The sequence below is a fragment of the Myiozetetes cayanensis genome, unplaced genomic scaffold (genome assembly GCF_022539395.1).
Source record: "Myiozetetes cayanensis isolate MyiCay16 unplaced genomic scaffold, myiCay2020 scf1, whole genome shotgun sequence".
NCBI lineage: Eukaryota > Metazoa > Chordata > Aves > Passeriformes > Tyrannidae > Myiozetetes > Myiozetetes cayanensis.
The window spans coordinates 145,879,907-145,900,156 of NW_026086604.1; the positions used below are offsets into that span (position 1 = coordinate 145,879,907).

A 20,250-nucleotide genomic window follows, 5' to 3' on the forward strand; every position below is an offset into this window, starting at 1 on the left:
ATTGTGAAATATGCAGCATGTTCCTCGGCCTAGTAGAGAGGTTTGGGATCATCAAAGCAATTTGTTTAAAGTGTGATTTTGCCAGAGATTTGCTTTACATTGCTATGCAATCTGCAAGATTAGTGGTAACCTCAACTCATACAGAACAGAGCTGTCACCATCTGCAAGTCATGCATGGTGTGAGAAATTAAATGAAGTGCTTATCTAGACAATAATTGATTCGTGTAGCAGGTAGGCTTAATAAATAAACAGGTATGCTGTAGGGATATAGCCACAGTGGCAAAGGAATGTGGAAGGGAAAGAGATGGAGCACCAAACACAAGCTGTATGGTTTTAATGTTAATCCTGACATTCCACATTGAAAGTGAAATCTGTTCAAAGAAGAGAGAAAGAGAGAAAAAAAAATTCATTCATTTGCTTTCCCTATCTTTAGCATTTCTAATTTTTGCTTTAATTATTAGTGAAAAAGTCTTTAAGAACTTTCCAGTCAGTCTCATTTTAATACATATCAAAAGCAGGGAGCAAACTTGTAGCTTGGTTATTCCCTGGATACACCTTATAATTGAGAGGTAATTGTTAGCCAGATGCTTCCTCAGCCAAAAAGCTGTTTTTTAAAGCAGAGTATGACGAGTTAGGCAGCATGATTAGTTTATCATTAAATCCACCTGAGGATAAAGATGTAATGATACAATTGCAATCAAGACCAAGGAGGGATTTCTGATTTTGTTGTTTTGATACAGCATTATCATCCATTTCCTTTGGCTGGCAAAATGAAGACAAAACCACGTGCAATGCTTCCCTGTTACATGCTTGATGATAGGCTCTGACCAAATGCTTTGTATGCCCTTACCCTCATCCCTTCAAAGCGAGACAAAGCTCTCAGTGGTCGCAGAGCTCGGAGAGTCCTGAGGGATTTAATGGGACCCATCTCAGAGTATCCAAGTGTGTTGGCGACGAGGCTTATTAAAGAGACCTGGATGGAAACACAAAGCAAAAACCCAATCTGTTAGTGCACTCCTGCCATTTTCCTTCTCTTCCAACTTTCCTTCCTGAAATGAACCAGGTGGTGAGTGGAACAGTGGAAAAAAGAAGTCTTAAATGTTGAGGTGCTGGAGCAGGTCCAGAGAAGAGCAACCAGGCTGGTGAATGGACTGCAGCACAAGCCCTGTGAGGAGAGGCTGAGGGAGCTGGGATTGTTTAGCCTGGAGAAGAGGAGGCTCAGGGGAGACCTCATCACTCTCTACAGCTCCCTGACAGGAGGTTGTAGCCAGGTGGGAGTCGGTCTCTTCTCCCAGGCAATCAGCAGCAGGACAAGAGGGCACAGGCTTAAGCTCTGCCAGGGGAGGTTTATGTTGGATATTAGGAAGAAATTTTTTACAGAGAGAGTGATCAGACAGTGGAAGGGGCTGCCCAGGGAGGTGGTGGATTCACCGTCCCTGGAGGTGTTTAAGATGAGACTGGATGTGGCACTCAGTGCCATGGTCTAGTAACAACGGTGGCAGAGGGTCAAGGGTTGGACTTGATGATCTTGGAGGTCTTTTCCATCCCAGCTGATTCTATGATTCTAAATGGAAGCCATTACGTTGGACCCACACAGAAAAAAGGATCACCTTTCTCAAAGTGGATGAGAAAGGAGATCACCCTTACAGTCCCACCACTCTGTGCTGCCTGTGCCGCAGTTTCCTTTGCACTCCTCAAGGTGTATCTTCCACTACCCAAAATAGGATTCATGTAAGTGTTATAATTTAAGGCTTTTTGGATGAAAGTACCTCTAAGACCTTTCCAGCTTGAGATAAAGGATGTTAGTATTAATGTTCAATCACTATCTTCAACTTAGTGATTTGAAACAAGTCTTCTAGATCGCTGACAGACATGATTTTATGCCATAGATCTTCAAAGAACAATGTTCATGACTCTTTGATTTTGCACTTTTGTTTCCACTTTTTCTGGTTTCTAAAAGGTCTCTAAAGGAGACTGAATATCAACGTTGGGGTTCATACCTTTCAAAGACTATTTCTTTGAAATAAACTTTCTGTTTCCAAATCTGGAGGCATGGAAAAAAAAAATGGAGAGGTTCCAATGCCCCTCATGTTCTAAGAGCTTTTGTAGTGCCCAGCTGGTCAGAAATGTGGATGCTACCAGGCAAAGGACTGGGGTCTGAATGAACTGAATGGCAGTGGAAATTATGAACACATGGAGCAATCGGGTTTTGCGTGCTCAAATCAGTGTTCACAGCCTGAATTCTTACTGAGCAAGGAGTGAAAACAAACAGCTCTCCAGCACCATAGGTATCACATCAATTTGCATGTTTTTAAAAAAAAAACCAAACAAAACCAAGAAAACCCAAGCAGCATTAATTACCACATACTATAAAATACTATTTTCTTAGAAGGAGAGACCTATGTATATTGCTTATCACAGCTACCTTACTCCTGTTTTACTTTATTTTTTTTTCTCACTTAACATTTTCACAGCCCCAGTTCTCGTATCAGATTATCTCACGCTCACCAATGTGAGTGTGCAAAGCTCTTCTGTGAGGAGCGTGAGCTACTGCCTTTTTAATGACAGCAGCTAAGCCTAAGAGCAGGAACTCTTCTACACTGTAAAAACAAGGTGTTTAGTGTAAAAGGAAACTCTAGGGTCCCCCCTGAAGACAGACAGCTCCAGTCACAAACCAGTCTTCTCTGTGGAGCAACTTTTCTCCAGAATACACGTTCATTTACCTACCAGCGCTTTCTGCACAGCTAAGCACCTTTGTAAAACTTGCTGAATTTGTTAAATTATTTACCTATTGATGGGTTTATTGTGGCATGTGGGTGACAGCAAGCCTAAGGGCAGGAGGTCTCACAGACACCCAGCCTGGGCTTGATGCAGAGGGCTGGGTTTCTGCCAGGATAAGTCAGCCCATGTCTGCAGAAGTGGCACAGAGGCTGGCTGTCATGCTGTGACATGTCACCCTCTAACAAGGTGTGACACAAACTCACCTCCTGTGTACAGACCCAGTGGCTGGGGCAGAAGGAAGGTCTTAATAAACACTTCTGCATTTTACTGGTGAGCGTCCTATAAGGACATCACAGTAAACAGGCAGACTGGGTTCAAGGGCTGATGTCTTAGGCCCCTTAGACACCAGGGAGGTAAAAATCACCAGCAAAGCCTTTGCTTCCATCTCTAAGAAAGCAGTTCCTAAACCTGCGGCATGAGCATGCTTAAAAAGTTATTTTAGAGTAAGCAGTGCTGTAGGTTTGACATGCTCCTTTCACCTAAATCCTTCTCGCTCAATACTCGCAGTTAAAGATGAAAACCTGGGTTCGACTCTAAAAACCATCTTAAACTCACCAGTGCTCCCAAACTGAGGCAGCACCCATCTTCTGTCTTCCCCCTTTCTCACCAGCTTTGATTTCATCCTGTGCTCTGAAGTTGCATTAACATAGAGTTCAAAGCCTTTTCCTTTCATTCTCCCTCCCCATTAACCTAATGTTGCCTAAATAATGAAGAAGGGCCGAGGATTTGTCTGACAGCAGTAAACAAATGCATGGTATAATTATATACTAAAACCATTCAATCAAGTAATTTAAAACTGTAACTGGCATTATGGATATATGATAGGAATAACACAGTGGCATGTATTTCTTTCTCTGGTGGAAAGTTCAGTAAAGAAAACAGCCTTAACCTCACAAAGCCTTCAAGTTGCCTATCCAGAAAGGCTGGAGGTATAACAAAAACAGCTCAGTGACAGTATGCTCAGAGATAGAAATCAAGATCCATACAGTCACATACCAAGGAAAGTTCACTCATCTGTAAAACTGATTTGTAAAATGAATGTATATTTTTAAAAGAAAATTAATCTAATACAGAGTACCCAACACCCTTCTTTGCTAGTTTCACACATAATGACTGAAAGTCGGATTTTCCTCAAGGTCTTCAAACTGCCCTGATTGGTACATGATTCGTCCCTCCTCCTGGATTTATGTCCCATAACTTCCCTTCTTCTCAAGGCAGAAGGTGTTTGGTTCAAATCCTGCAAAACCAGACTTTGGATCTGAGTGGGTTACCATTTAATTTCGAGTCCTGTTAAGTGTCACCCTGAAACACATCACAGGTGCTGCTGTCCTCCTGACACAGATTTACAGAGCATTAGATATCTCGTCAGAGGATTAGGTCACGAAGCTGTGTGATATTTGGCAATGAGTTACAAGGCTGGAATTTGAGACAACTTGTTTAAATGCTTGGGTGTTGGTTTTGAAGGTATCCCTGTCAAATTTTATTTAGAGAAGAATTACTAACGCAAGGAGTTGGCCATTTAGACTTGATTAAAAGTGACCTGGAAGGCTATTTTTAGGAAAAAAATCAAGCAGTTTTCAAAATTGGTGCTGACTGCCCCACATAAACACAGCAAAAGGTAAAGTCAGCTCTTTCTGTGACTTTTTTTTCTCTGTTTCAAGGCTGTGCAGCCCAGAACTGCTCCAAGGTTCTGCTTTGTGCTCTGCTCAGTCTGAGAAATGTGCTGGTACCCAGAAAACACCTCTAGGGTCAATGTAACCTCCAGATTCCTAATAAGGTACAAACACATTTTTAATCCTTTCAGTACCTGTTTGCAAATAGTTTTGTGGTTTTTTCATAAAAACCTGCCCCTGAAGACCAGGCAGCACTGTAACACAGTGGAAAGCAGATGAATCCTAAGAAAGGTTAGTCTCACTGATAACTGTTCAAATTATTGCTGATATAACTATATATATATATATAATACAATGCTATTGGGATTGATGTCTGAATATCTTGTCCAGGAATCAGAACCTTTTTTTTTTTTTTCACTAATTGCCACTTTCTTGTGGTAGTTTCACTATTTTAGGGAAATGCTGTCATTCTTGAGATAAGAAATATGACTTGTGTATGTGTACCCAGGTGGCACTCATGTATTGTTAGATTCCCAGTGTGCTCATGTTGGTGCTCACAGTCATTCACGAGTTACAGATATGCAGCATTTTCTGACTTTTAAAATTATTCACTGTGAACACACAGAGATAAATTTCTAAAATAAGTTTATATGTGCTCATTATCTGATGGTGACTTAAGTAATCATTGTTGTATACCGATGTAAACCCAGAAAAGCCATCAGAAGAGAATTTTAAGGCAGCAAAGAAACAATTACAAAGTAGGAAGTGTGATAATGCAGCATGCCCAGGGGAAAAGGCCTTTAATCAGAGAATCACAGGCTTTTTTTCCCAAGGACTGATTTCATTTATAACAGTAGTGGATTCCTCCCCACATGCAACATTTTAATAGCATACTAGTGACATCCCCAGCCTCCCTAACCATGGGAGGTTACAGGGAGTCAAGGGCACAGACTCTGGGAGCAGTGTTTCACCTGAGGCTGATGGAGGTTCCTATAGCAAGAAGGTGGGTTTCAGGTGGAATAAAGTCTGCTCCTTTCTTTTTGTGTTCCTTCCCACCAGCCTAAAAGCACATAATTTCAGCTAACCCAGGAGCATCCACTAGATTCAGCTGGAAGCAGACCTGAGCAACACCATTCCAAGGCAAATGCTACGCAGCATAGACTGCATTTTTGAATTAACCCCTGGCCATCACTGATATGAATTAGCAGCAGAGCCCAGCAAACAAGGAGTTCTGCTTGGGGAAGAGCAAAAATTCTCCTATGGTGATCATATAAATACCAAAACCAACGAGAACATCTACTAATTGTCTGCCTGCTGCAGAATACATCTGTGAGTGACGCCCTGCGAGCATCTGTCTCAGGGGGAAGAGGAGACCTTCCTTCCTGGTATGGGCAACAGCATATGCTTTATGCAGCCAGGAATATCATCAAATTAACCTGCTTGTTCAAATTAGAGGGGAGGGATCAGAGAAAAAGAAAAGGACATCTGAATGGAAGCACAGCAGCTGAGTTGAAAGCTTTGGCCACTTATTTAAATAAGCAGTTTCAGCTAATGCAGGCCCACAGTGCTTTCAAATAGCTTTTTATGTGCTCCAGGAACCTGTCTCTCCCTCTCTAATTGTGCTTAAAAAAATAATAATAACAAAAAAAAAAAAAAAAAGCAGAGAAAGAGCACTTGGTTTACTTTGGGTGTCTCTTTTCAGTTCAGCCTGGTTTCTCCTGTCCATTGCTTCCACGGAGAGGATTACCCAAAGAAGTCTTCACAGTGCAGTGTCTTTTAGAGCCAGGACTGAGGTTACAAGTTGCTCCCCTTGATCTGAAAGGGACTAAAATTAAGTCTGTACCCCAAATGCAAGTTGGAAAACCTACATTTTTCATGGAAAGGGAAATTCGCAAATAAACTGAAATACATGGAACTTCTTTTGTCATTCTGAAATAAAGTGGGAAGAAAGGAGCTTGTAATGGGGCTGGTATTCCCCTTGGCATCCACCATTTCTGAGCAGACTTTTATTGTCACCTTATTTTTTTAAAATATCCCTTTTCCCTTCACAGGTGCTGAACTGTGTGATTGTACTTGATGATCCAAAAATTCCATGTTATAAAAGGAGAGCATAAAGTTAAAGGAAAGTCTTAAAATTAGGACACTGAAGAGACACTAAGGTGACCTAAATTCCCATCTCTGCTACCTGTTTCCTTGAACCACAACCCTCACATTCAGGTAAAGAATACAAACTCCTTAGGGCTGCTCTGGGGTTGGTCCATGACATGGAGATGAAAGAGTGCCTGGAAAAGAGCTATCAAACAACTTCCCTCACCACAGCAGTTCATTACTGCTCATGGGGAGCTCTCATGTATTATAACATGATGGGCTCCATAAATGCCTAGAATAATTATATATATATATAAAATATCTCCTGTAAAGCACAGAGCTACTTCTCATAACTCAGGTTTAAAAAGTCATTTACATAATCAATTTTTTTTTTTCTCTAGGACATTTCTTTTTTTTTTTTTCCATGTTTCTTTTTCCCCCCCATCTACTACTTAGGCAAAAGCTGTGAAACTCTGTTAATATTCCATGATCTCAGCTTTGTTCTCCTCATGTCCATGCGTTTCAGGCAATGTTTCCTTGTCAGAGGGCAGCCTTGTTGCAAACAGCATGTGTCACTTTTGTTGGGTTAAATGCTTTTAAATAAATCATCCCTGCATCCTAATTGCTTCCTGGTGGTTTCCAGAAGAACCTCTTTACGTCTTGCTGTTCTCTTAATCTGCCACCTCCTTTACACCTGCTCAGGCTTTTCTAAGAGCTCCAGTCAATTCCCAAGGCAGATGGCTGCGAATCATGGATTAAACCTCAGCTAATTTCACCTGCTGCTGTGATCTTACATCCAGTGAGGCAGCAAACCGACTTACTGATCTGCAGCTTTCCCACCTCTCCCTTTCCAAATGAGTTTTCAGCTTGTCTCCATTCACCTTTCTTACTGAAAACAGGCACCTTTGCCACACCCCAAGGTCCCGTTTATTAACACTGGGCAGAGGGATTGCTGTGAATTTTGGGGATCACATGATGCTCCTTGATCATCCAAACCTTGGACAAGCCTCAAAGACTTTCTCCTTGTTGTAGCAGTGGTGGCTGTGCAGGTGCAGATGCCTTGAAAAGTCTGGTTTATTTATATATATATTTATATTTATAACTATCATGATTTAGAGCAAAATAGTTTCTTCATCATCAGCTATGTTCTGCTTCTTATCCACATGCTGTGCAGAGACAGCCTGGATTTAGTTAGGGCAGCTGAAGAGGAAAGACATTCTCCCCTTAAAAAGATCTCCAAAGCCACCTCATTATTCATCCCAGGGTACCTTCTTGATGCTGACTGCTGTAGTCAGGAGCAGACAGGAATACACTTGATTATTATTTATTATGTGAAGATGGCATTATCATGCCAGGGGTGTGCACAGTGATCACTGAGAGAACATTCCCCTGGGGGCTCAGCCCCATCGACTCCACTGCATTTCCATCCCAGCCAGTGGGAGTTGAGGTGCTGAGCTGAAGGCATGTTTATTTCTGGGCAGGATTAGGATCAACCCTAATTATAAATAACATAATGGAAAAAAAAAAAAAAGGACAAAAAATCTGTTTGGTTTGTTTCCACAAGGTGCTGTTCTGGATTTGCTTGTTTCCCTAAAGTATCTGTTTAATCAGATGTTCCAAATCAATTTGAAAAATACCAAGTTGATGTGGGAAATATGACAGTCTAAGCTTGAAAATCATCTCTGTTTAGTTGTACTCTTGAACCCGATTGATCCTGATATTGTATTGAATATGCCAGAATAGAGAGGGACTCTCAAGAATTATAGCATCTCTGACTTTTGCTAGGAAGGCTAATGGTACAAGTAGAAGTACATACCACAAGCAGCAGTCTTCATTTGCCTTAACACAAAACACCCCAGAGCCAGCCTTAGCAGGGCAGGAGGCCACCACAAGGTCTCTACACCACTAGGGCACAGCTTTGACGTTTCATTCCAATTCCTTTGATCTCCCTCCCATTAATAAAGAATCCCTGTCCTTCTGCAGGCTGCTTCTCTCCCTTCCCTTCTTCCTGTTTTCCTCCTCCTGACACCAGTCTCTTGAGCTGCTCCTGGCCATTCTGGATGGAGCCACAAGTGTGATGGGAAGACATTTTTTGGTCTGCAAGTTGGGGTTTCAAAGGTGCTGGTCATCAGGGAGAAGAACTGTGGGACAATCCTCTGTCCCTGCAGAGTGTGTGTCTATGTGTCCCTCCCAGCTCTGATTTTCCATGCAAGGGAGAAAATCACTGTATATGGAATTTGGTTGCTACACTCACAGTGATGGAAAGGGCCAAGCAAGCTGCATGCAAGAACTCCAGGATTTTATTCATTATTTTCTTTTCAAGCATAGCCTTCTAAAAAAGGACATTGAAACATGCTCCATCTTTCAATAGCTTCAAGAAACAAAAACGTTTGGTAAACCCAGCTCAGCACAATCTGAGTTGAGATGGTTTTTTCATACCACTTTCGAAAGCTGAAATTCTCCCTCAGTAACTGAAATTCTTCAGTAATTGCAGTAATTACTCATGTCCTAACCACTTTGCAAAGGTGTAGGCAGGCAGTGAACTAGGCTTACTGTGGGCTTCTCTCCACACCTGCCTTTGCCATCCCGTTTCCTCCAGCTGCAGTGTGCTTTGTCCTGCTGTGCCTTGTCTGAAACTGAGCTTGTGCTTCCACTTGGCAAAGCCTGGTTGCTCCCCTTTTAGCATCTATGTGGTAACGAACATGAGGTGCAAACCAAGATAAGACCAGACATTTGGATGTTTTTTCACGTGTTATGCTGAGATAAAGAGTAGGGTGGCAGAAGGGAGATTTGCAGCCTCGCCTGACCTGCTAACACACATTAAAACCACTTATCTCAACTTCATGTGGAATTTTTTTTTTTTTTGTTCACTTATCCTGAATTACCCAATATGTTGTAAACTAGGTTTTTTTCTTCCCTTTTTTCTATTTTTTTTTCCTCTTCAAAACCAGGCTCCCTGGCTTCTGGAGAGGGAATCTCATTAGTTATCTGGGAGGTTTATGCCAACGGAGAGGTTCAGAAGAATGTGCACTAAGGCATCTTCAAAAATCCCACATGCACATTTGCTTTGAGGACCTGGAAAAGAGCTAGTCAAAAAATGAACTCTGGAGTAATAATACCCTGTTGTACCCACGGATTTTTGACAACTCACAGAGCACACTAATACATTCACTCTTAGGATGCTCCTCCAAGTGACAAGCCATATTATTTTTAATTTGCCTTGGCTGTATCTTTGTCATTCTGCTCCTGTGTGCTTTTCTGAAGAAAAACTAGATGGAATTCAAATGCTTTTAGGGTAATTTCCCAAGAATACAAATTGGATTTCAGTGCTGTTTGGGAACAACTCATTACAGCGGATTGTGTAATTACTGGTACAGCAAACAGAAATCACCTTGTTAATCAACAGGGAATACAGATGGAAAAAAACAATTAAAGTAATCATAAGCCATCAATATTTACTTCACACAGCAAGTTTTTAATTGTCACTTGAAGACAATCCAGCACAAGGGCATAATTCAATTCAATTCAATTTTTAACTACGGATAAAAAGACTGTTTTAAAATGTTCATCTCAGACTCAAGGATTATTAGCTGCTTCTTAACTTGTCTGATAGTCAAGTATCCAAAGCAGAAATCTTAGAGAAAGTGCTTTCCAGGAAACTCTCCTGGAAAATGTAATGCCTTTATTTTTGTTTAAGTGTTCAGGGAAAATGAGAGTGCATTTCACAACTGCACATCCATGAGCAGTTCTCAAACAAGCAAACAGAAAATCTGGCAGCAAACAGGACATTTGGAAAGCTGCTGACTGGGGAATACAGATACCTAGGTAAAACTCAGCAGCTCCAGGCAAATACCAGAAATATGCTGTGTTAGAACCATTCACAAAAGTTGTTGTGGAGAGTGAAAAATACATATTATTTTACTTCCATAAAGCTCCTACAAAATCCTGCCTAGTGGACTTACTGCATAACTGATTTGAGATGTCTGGCCTTCAAATCCACTGCTGAGCCTTGCTTGAACTATTTTGCAGACAGATATACTACCCAAAGCTGTTGTGAGCCCCTGAGTTCACAGCATCAGAGGCAGCTCTCTGGGAAAAGGGATAGAATGTGCAAACTTTATCCCTGGTGACTCAGCTGGAGAGAAACTGGTGGGGCATCAGGGCAAAAAGTGAGAATTAGAGATGATCTCCCCCTGCTGCTGCAGGCCATAGTGCAAGGACTGCCCATTGCTGGAGATAACTGGAGGGGAAGAAGGCTGCCAGAATCCCTAAAAAACCAATTGCTTAAGAAAATAGCTTTCTGCAAGTATCAAGTCTTGAAAGATGGGATAATCTTAGAAACAATTGGTGGAGAAACCCTCATCTTCCCTCATCTCTGAAATCAGTATGTGACAATCAGGGTTGGTTTTTTTTTTTAAGCCTGGATTGGAACTAACTTTTGGTCGATTAAACTGAACCCAAAAGCTGCAATGGAGATGATGGATTTGTGATAATGGACTTTTTTTTTTGAGTGATGACATTAGTGCTGGTTTAAGAGGATTTTTCTGTGAATGCCACAGGCAATGAAACTTGGCTGTGACTTCTTTTTTCTGGGTATTCTTACTAATGAGTTGGGACTTCACATCCCTTTCCAATGAGTTTTCTCATGACAGCTTCTGTAGGGTTCCAGTCTCTCACCTCTGCCTTCAATTCATTAGCAGGGAGTGAAGAAGCTGTTGACTGCAACACCTCCAGTCTTTGAATGATGCTAAGCTCCAGACTGATGCCTTTCCTGAACTGACCATGCAATGGAATAATCCATCCGCTGTCAGCAGAGACTGGGACATAGCTCAGAATTAACTGGCTGAAGCTCAAACTAGATAAGCTGAAGATAATATTTATAGATCAGAGGAAACAATTGAAAGGAACATCAAACATGACACCAGCGTGCACAACTGGTGGAGTGTATCTGCCCCTTGTTTTAAACCCCAGCTTGCTCTGCCTGTTGCAGGACAGGACTGGTCAAGAGCAGTTTTCATAAACATTCACTTTGAATGCCACCCACATCCATCTCTGGCCAAGGTCAGACTCCTCATTTAATCTGCTTTGTACCAAGAGGTTTTGCTCGCATGGATGCTTGGAAAATATCTATACTTTGTGAAAATATTTGCCTGTGCATCCTAGCAAAGAGGGCTGTGCATAAATGCCATTCCTGATGGTGATACTGATGCCTGTCTACACTTATATCTGCCTACACAGACATACTACAGTCTCTGCTTTTCCCTCATTTGAAAAGAGCTGTTAATTGAGTGCCCACCACCTTTCCCAGGTGCCCTAAGTTGAAATGAGCCTGTATTCTGTGGTTTGATTAACACTTTTTCCTTTCCTCCAAAAGAAATCTGTAGCAGTGTTGTTGATAGGACTTTATTGTACTGCAATGTTTTTGAAAGTACTTCCTTTTGGTTTTTCCTACACTAGCACACTTAGAGTTGCTGAGAAGCCCATTATCAGAGATCATCCTTTAGGGATTCTATATCCAGCAAAAAAAGCTCTCAGTTTGTGGATTACTGTGTGTTTTGATGTTTAGGCATTGCAAGACAGCATTTTCTTTATTAATCCACAACTGTCAGATGGAGTCTTTGCTGTTCCACTGGCCCAAATCAGTGTCAAAGGTCTCTCAAAAGGCAGGATGTAGAAAAGACCAATATAATTCAGCAGTGATATGCTTATACCCCCTCTGGGTTCAAATCCCATTTAGAAATAGTGAATACTTGCAAATTTTGAGCTGGTTTTATGAATTATTCAAAACAGAAAATAGATTCTGAGTTGCATTTGTACAATTAGAAAACACAGATGAGAGATGGTTTCACATGTCCAATCAAAAATCAACCATTGCAGCTTGAATTCTGAATACTGATACCAAACCCCTAATGAATAATTTGCAGATCAGGAATTTTTAAGTGAATAATTTTAAACAAATAAATTTGAGAAAATCAGACAAGTAGTTCATCTGCTTCTTTTGGAGCAGCTAATTCATCCATTCACTCCCTTCTGCAGCTCAGTTGCAATGATTTGGTTCTCAAAGGACCAAAAAGAAAATGTAAATTGAAATAAAAAGTGTGCTGGAAAAATGATAGGATGTTACTGTGCCAATTCAGAGTGGCAGGGTGGGTTAGCAATAGGGTAGGAGAAAAGCATCTGTTAAACCTGCTAAAAATATAGTACCAGGTCCTCATAATCTGCATTGGGAAAACGTTTTCAAGGAAAGAATGAGGCTTGGGGAAAAGCTTTATTCATTGGGAACACTAAAGAGCAAGTGATGGCCTAGAGTCAATCAATAACCAAAACAGCTCAAGGGTGGAGCAACTTTTTGGTTAGACTGGGAGCTTGAAAAGAGAATATTTAAATGTGGGTGGAACGTTTAAACATGGGTTAAGAAAAAAAAACACTCAGGGTCAGTAAGAAGGCGTGCTAGGGTGTATGACAGGGAAAGGTGAAGGCCCTTTCCCCAGCCCACCTGTGGCTGCCCCTGTGACTGTCATTGTACTCACAAAATCCGTCATTAAAAGGCAAACACGTGGGTAATTTTTGGTCTTACATAAAGATTTCGCGTTTTTTGTGTGGTGCCTGTTGCAAGGGGGTTTTTCACATGAAGGTCAGAATTTATCTTAGTTTTTGGTGTTTGGTTCTCTTTGGCATTAATGAGATGTCATGCTATAAAGTATGCATTTCTAACAATTGTGGAACTCACTTCAATTCACACTTAATGATGCAGCAGAGCTCCAAACTACCCCAGTGAATTCACTATGCGAACTGTTGCTCCCATCAGGAAGACCCCTACTTATGTTTGTGACAATACTCAGCCCTCATCCAGCCCTTCTAGTCTTCAGAAGCTCATTGAGACAATAACCCCAATATAAAATTCCTGGAAGCCCATGTGATACTTTAGGTGAGTCCCATTTTTACAATTGGAGAAACCAGAAAAGCTAAGCTATGTCATTTGTCCTAAACCACAGTAAGAACAGTTTTCAGGGCTGGGCTATAACTTAGGAACTGGTGGTTTGCAATTTTGTGGTTAGATAATTAAACCAGGCCTTCCTCTTCTGCTGAAGCTAATCTGAGAAAAACGAGCGCCTTGCCTTTAAGAGGCTTCCAAGCATGTATGCAAAGAGGAATTTATGACTACAATTTATGTAAAGAATTTCCTTGTCATAAATCAATTTATTAAAGCTCTGGAGAAGCTTCCAAAGGCTCTGATCCAGCAGTGCACTTAGACGTGTCCATAACTTCAAACAAGTAAATTGTCCCACCGAAGTGCTCTCCTGGGCCAGGGCCAAAGAAAGTGTAGTTCTTCCCCCGAGTCAAGGTTCAGATGTAAAATGGGGAAAATAATTTATCTGATGTTTAATAAGTCACATAATCATGGCAAACCTCTGCCAGCCTCCCACACTAATACCTCAAGCTAATAAGAAATGGCCTCAGGGAGATAATTGCCTCCTTGTTGATACCCTGTGATGAAATGTTAGGCTTCATCTGGAGCATGTGGTGTTGCTGACTTTTCCCAAATATGGCAGATCCCACATCAATTCAATGTGAAACTTTGGAGGAGACAAATCTGGTAGTGGCAAAACTCGTGGGGCATGACCTCCCCTTTGTTCAGCAATCACTTGCTTTTTAATGACTATTCGTAAATTAGGAGAAATAAGCGTTGTGGCATTTCAAGGATTTGGAGTATTTTGTAATGTTTTGTAATAATGAAGTCACTTTGCCAAGAGGACTATTCACACCTTCTGCTGGACTCCTTCACTGGTAAATACTTGGGAGGCAGTACTGAACATACTGTTACGTGCTGCTGGCAGCCTCGCCGGGAAGCCACGCCAAGGACAGCTTCCCTAATCTGCTGAAAGACTTGTGTGTTGAGGTCATGTGTGGAGCAGACAGAGGTAACCAGACCTTGTGCTAGCTGGGAGTGTGGAAAGAGATGTTAAACACTGAAAGAAAGAGCGAGTTCCTAGGGAAGAGAAGGCAACGTGACTCAAATTAGCAGGGTGACACCTCTACGTCACGACACAAAGCGTTCCTCTCTGCTTTGGCACACTGATTCCTGGGGATGCACAGTTACACATCAAGACCTCCTTTGAGCTTTGCCCAGGGTTGATACTCAGAGTTGGAGTGGCAGCTGTCAATTTGCAAACACAAAGCTGCCAAACTTAGCAGCGTGTTCTTACCCATTACAAAATCCAATTACAAGAAGCATCGTAGTTCCAAAATGATACTTACATCCACAATAAGGAAGTCCAGCCAGCACCAGGCATTGGTGAAATACTTCTTGAAGCCATAAGCCACCCATTTCAGGAGCATCTCCAAGACAAAGATGTAAGTGAATACTTTGTCAGCATATTCCAGCATGGTTTTTATGTTTTTTCGGTCCTCAAGGTAAATATCTTCAAAGGCCTGGAAGTACAAAGGATTGATTAACAACTTCTCCTACACCACGTTGGAAAAGCATAGGTGTTGCTCTGCAAGTCTGTATTTGATAACATATCATGTACTGTCTGTGATTTCTGACATATTTTAATGTTACAATCAGAAGGAGGGCTCAGGCACGAACAGGGCTGACCCTGACCTAAGAGAGATCTGCTATCTGGGCACCTAAGATGTCCCAGGGCATAGGATGTCTATATTTAGGAGACAGAATATGACCCTACATTTAGCCAAATAGATCTTATTGCTAATGATGACAAATTGGGTTATTAACCTGCCTGTGTTATGGAGTACTGGAGTTCCCTGGCTTCTGTTCAGTCATCACATTTCAGGTAGCTACAGCTATCTGCCTCAAGAAAGGCTCATTATTATTCACTTAAAAGAACAATAATGTTTTAAAGGTCAAGGTATCTATCTCTCCATCTCATCTGTCTCTCTAATTAATCTTATGTAGGGTATCATGAAAGGACTTTCTTTGTCAAATACCAGCAACTTCATGACCCCTTTAAAATATTTAAAATATAAAACAATATGCCTCCTAAAAGAAAGCAAATAAAGCTGTCTCATAATTTAGCCTTCACTTTATAACACAAGTCAAATAAAATGTAGAATCACAGTGTCAGGGTTGCCTATATATGACCTTTTTGGGGGTTCCTAAGTCAAGCTATGGGCTGGTTCCCCAGCTCCTCTTGTCACTGCTGTTACACAAGCTGCTCCCAAGCCCCTGTAACCTGGACAACCCAAGCTTTGACATATTACTCTCATCCCATCGTGTGACTCAGAGCACTTGTCAGCAAGAAACAACATTATTTGAGAGGGTCTGTGCTAATCATCCGAATTATCTGCATTTACATATTTCCAGATCTGTACCTACTTTCTGATGAACTTCAGAAAGTTAGCAAACACCCAGTGCCTGGAGATACAAGAAGTGTGGTACTTGTCACTCAAGCAGTCACACTGCTCGTTTGCCTGCCAGGGAACAGTAATTAAACTGACAAGAGAGCTTTGGCAGCCTGTGCCAAAGCTTGTCCATTTGTCCCCACACTTTGGGGTGACGTTTTCACTGCAACTCTGTCTCCTATCTTGCCTTCAAAAATGATATTTCAAGGGTGTGAAAGAGCTGTTGGAGAAAGCCACAGAAAACAATGCACAGATTGGAGTTTATCACTTCTCGTAGGGGCTCACTCACTTTGTCAGATGACTTGCTGTACTTTGCAATTACTGCAAAAATAACAACAAACTATTTAAAGTGATTTCCTTCTGTCTCTCCCTTGCTCTCTATTTTTTTTTACTATTTTTATTAACTTGTCCAAAAGTACATTGTGTTTTGTCTACTAAGAGCACAATGTGAGTCAGGAAGCAGCTTATTAAGGGATGAAAAATATGCTACCTGAACACTTCTGTGCTTCTGGACAAGCTGTGGATATTACCCAAATGACAAAACTCTGGTGCTTTGCATTTTTTCATGGTGACAATGGATGAAACCTTTGCCAAGAAGGGTTATTTCTTCTGCTTTGCTTTGTGTGTTAAAAGTGTTAAGCAGGATACCTGCAGTTATCCACGATTACTGTTAAAAAATAGGCTTCCAGTTTGTGTGCTTATGGTTTAAATGTTTAAGAAAGGTTTTTGGATCTTTTGCAATAAGTTATAGATATATCCTGATGGTTTAACTACTACACAAAAATATAAACTGGCTTAAGGGTATATATAGCTCTTCTCCCTCAAGAACTTAATATGACCCAGGGATGTAGCCAGATGAGCTCAGATTTTGGAAGAGCTCGCCCCAGAATAACAGAGGCAAAAAACTGTGTTGCCTCCAGTATCTCCAGTCCAAATACTGAAGCACAGCACTGATATGTGGGAAAATGCAGGATAATTTGCCCATATACAGAACTGCATTGGCTGAATTGAAATTTGCAAAAACTAAATGAGTGCGTGCAATGAAAATTAAATGAGATTTATATTGCAGTCTTCAGTATCTAAGGCATTTTTAATTACATATGCAAGGAAGTGTATTTGTCTAAAGCATATTATAGCAAGAGACATTCCCCCTTCAAAATGTGTTCAAAAATTAACATTCTGATTCTCAAGCTGGTGCAAAAACTGTCAGACTCCATTGATTTCAGCAAAGCTGTGACAACTTTCAGCAGCCTACTATTTACCCAAGTTTTTCAGCCTCTTTTACTTTTCATAAAAAAATAAAATTCCCTGGGTGAAATTTCAGCCCATCCCTGGTGGACCTGGAGAACAGTCCATTACTTTCCTTTTTGCATCAACATTTATGTATTTCCACCTTCTTGTCTCCCTGCAGAGAGTTTCTTTAAACTACACAAACCCAGCACTTCTGCGTTTCCCTCTTTTTTTTTAGGCCACTGATAATTTGTGCAGTTCTCCTCTGGAGTTTCTTCAATTAGCCCATGTCTTTCCCAACGTGCAGTGCCCAGAGCTGAAGACAGTGCTCCAGCTGAGGCCCCCTTGATGCCAACTGGAGTGGAAGAACACGATAATTTATACAGCCCAGTGGGGTGTTCGGCTTCTGTGTGGTGCTGTGATGTAGTTTACTCTGTCCTGTTTGTTGCCTGCTCTCTCTCAAGTTCTTTTTAGTAAATCTGCTACCTTACAGTCCTCCTGCATCATGCCTTTCTGCCCCTAATTATTCCTGATGAGGTGAAGCAGGTACCTGTCTAAGGTGATGTTCACCTTACTATTTAAGGCAGTTTTATCCATTTGGCTGAAGTTAATCCTGGCCTCCAGAAAGAAATACATGGATAACCTGCCCAAACATGGCACTGCCTGTAAATTTAATAGGTGGATGTCTTACTCCATTATGAAGGAGAAGACCAGTGACCACCAGATCAAAGCCTGGAGAACTCTTGATCTGCGTCTTTGCTCTACGTCAGGATAAAAACCTGGGAGAAATCCCACCAACTTCAGTGACACTCCTGACATGTAAAAGAGAAACATAAATATATGCTGCCATCTCTATGAAGAGCCCAGGGGATTGATAATGCCGAGAGGATAATCCTAGTATGCCGTGGGATCTCAGGAGGAGAGGATTCCCTGTCAGAGTCCTAGGCAGTGACCAACCAGTCTCCATACATACATGTTCATTTGGATGCAAGCAGGAGTTACATGTGCAGTGGGTTAAACTAAGGTGTATTCAAAACATAAATACCACCCAACTCCATGGGTAGCACTGATTCAGTGCCCTCTGTGTCTTCTGTGATTTTCATTTGCTGGTTGCAAAAGGTGCGGAAAGGAAAGAGAAGGGAAGAGAAGGGAAGGGAAGGAAGGAAAGGGAAAAGAGAAAAGGGAAAAGGGAAAAAAAGCACCACCCCTGGAGCAAAATACAAGTTTCCAGAGGGGAACTCTCACGGAACAGTTATGGGATGCTGAAGCAGTAACACTGAGAAACGTCCTCACACAGAGTGCCTTAAGAATTTGCTTTTCAAAACATATACAAGTCAGAATTTTATGTCACAACAGAAGAAAGTTCCCCACCATACAGTAAAGGCTGATGAAATCAGAAAAGCTAAAGACTTGTTTTAGCCCCAAACACACTTTTCTTTGAGAAATGACCAGTAAGGGCTCATAAGATCTTAGAGTCAGGTAAACTGGAGAACACTGAGACCCATGCCCACTTTTAACCAGCTAGGAAATGCTGTGGCATTTACCAGGGCTCCACTGCTGAGCAGGATCATGAATATGATGAAAGTTTCAAACCAGTTGTGCTCAACGATTCTGTAGCAGGTTTTTCTCAGCCTCCACCAAATTTTGCCTGGAAATTTTGTGATGTCCACAGAACAGCATGGGAAGAATCTCACACAAACTGTAAAGAAGCAAAACAAAAACAAAGGAATTGTTAAAGAAGCCCATTTAGTTCTTAAAGCTGCAATAAGAATCTGGTAAACAAGATTTTTTTTTTTAGCAATAGGTGGCTGCATGGAGTCTTTCCTCTCTTTTGTTTCTCACAAACCTCTTCTGCTCTGCCTTCCATTTCCCCCTTTCAGTCCTCTATTAAAAACCACTCAAAATCACTTAAAATGTGTCCCAGTGATTTCTCCCAATGATTTTTTGTCATACAGAATATACTGGCCACGAGTCACAAGTGTCCTAGGTCATTCACAAAGTGTTAGCTGCGCTCAGGCAGCACTCCTGATCAGGGCTAATGACTCTAGGAGGGTGCTACTGATAGCTTCCACATCTCTCTGAATGGAGGAAGGTTATTTTCTTGGTACTGTGATACGACTGGAATTACTGATTAAAAACGGCAATCTGATGAAAGAGAGATGATGGGAGGAGGTGCTACAGTGCAGATGAGATACAGGCAGAAAAAGCAGGAGCAGATTTTGATCTCTTGGACTCTCATTATCTTAAAAAGGCATTTTAACAACCTTGGAAATATACTGAGGCACTTAAATCCCCTTCAATGTCGCAGAAATTCAGATATCTGGTCCATAGCATGTTCCCCACTGATGCTTCATTGCACTTTCTGACCTTAGTGAAGAATACTGTGTAATAGTCAAATGCTGTGGTCGTAATGGAGCCCACACGAGGATTTCTGATAGGCAAAGACCATGGCCATTTGTAGTTTCCTTAGCAACACTCCTTTGTTATAGCAAAAAGATATTACCATTGGTAATGGACAGATCCATCTCTCCCATTTAAAAAACACCATGTGCATTGCCTTGTGCTGGGTAAGAGCTTAAAATGGTGTGAGAATTGTCCTGGCCAGTCAGTCTTATGTCAGATAATCTGACTCAAATGTCACATTTGCTGATGAGAACGACCCTCAGAAACCACTTAATTTTCAAAAAACAAGCTTTTTACCCTATATTTAATCCATGTGTTGTATAGAAAGAGACCTAATTATGGAGAATTATCAGTCCCATCATGAGAAAAAAAGCCAGGGACCAACAGCTTCTGGAGCTGAAAGGTGGCCAATGTCACCAACATGTCTCGCAGCACACAACAACCTCTCAGGGAGGGCGTCTCGCCATGGTGATGTAATGCAATATTTTTGCAACTAGAAACAATATTTAGGCAAGGAAGCTTGGGAAGGAAAGAGGGCGAGTGCCAAGGTTACACAGACAGCAGACGCTGCTAATTCAAGGTGGCATAACTGAGGCGCTTGAGATGCAAGGAGATCAAGTGCAGCTCCTGGGATGCTGGGATTCCCAAGCAGCTGGAAGTGGGGCTGGGCTGGCAGTGGGCTCAACCAGAAGGAAGAGAGCTGCTATGGTCCTCCTGGCAATTTCTGAGTGAGTTTTCATTATCCCAGATCCCTGCTACGGAGCAGCGGAAC

General features: G+C 41.5%; 1 protein-coding gene across 7 annotated transcripts in view; it reads right to left on the minus strand.

Annotated features, from left to right (window-relative positions):
* LOC126642037 (sodium channel protein type 5 subunit alpha-like) overlaps window positions 1–20,250 on the minus strand; it is a 214,699-nt gene that overhangs the window by 22,142 nt on the left and 172,307 nt on the right. For all 7 annotated transcript variants that reach the window (XM_050319342.1, XM_050319334.1, XM_050319325.1 and 4 more), the window contains 3 exons: window positions 18,620–18,774; window positions 14,742–14,915; window positions 851–973 (listed from right to left, as the gene is read on the minus strand). In XM_050319342.1, coding sequence (XP_050175299.1) covers window positions 851–973; window positions 14,742–14,915; window positions 18,620–18,774 — 452 coding nt within the window. The remainder of the gene's footprint in view (window positions 1–850; window positions 974–14,741; window positions 14,916–18,619; window positions 18,775–20,250) is intronic.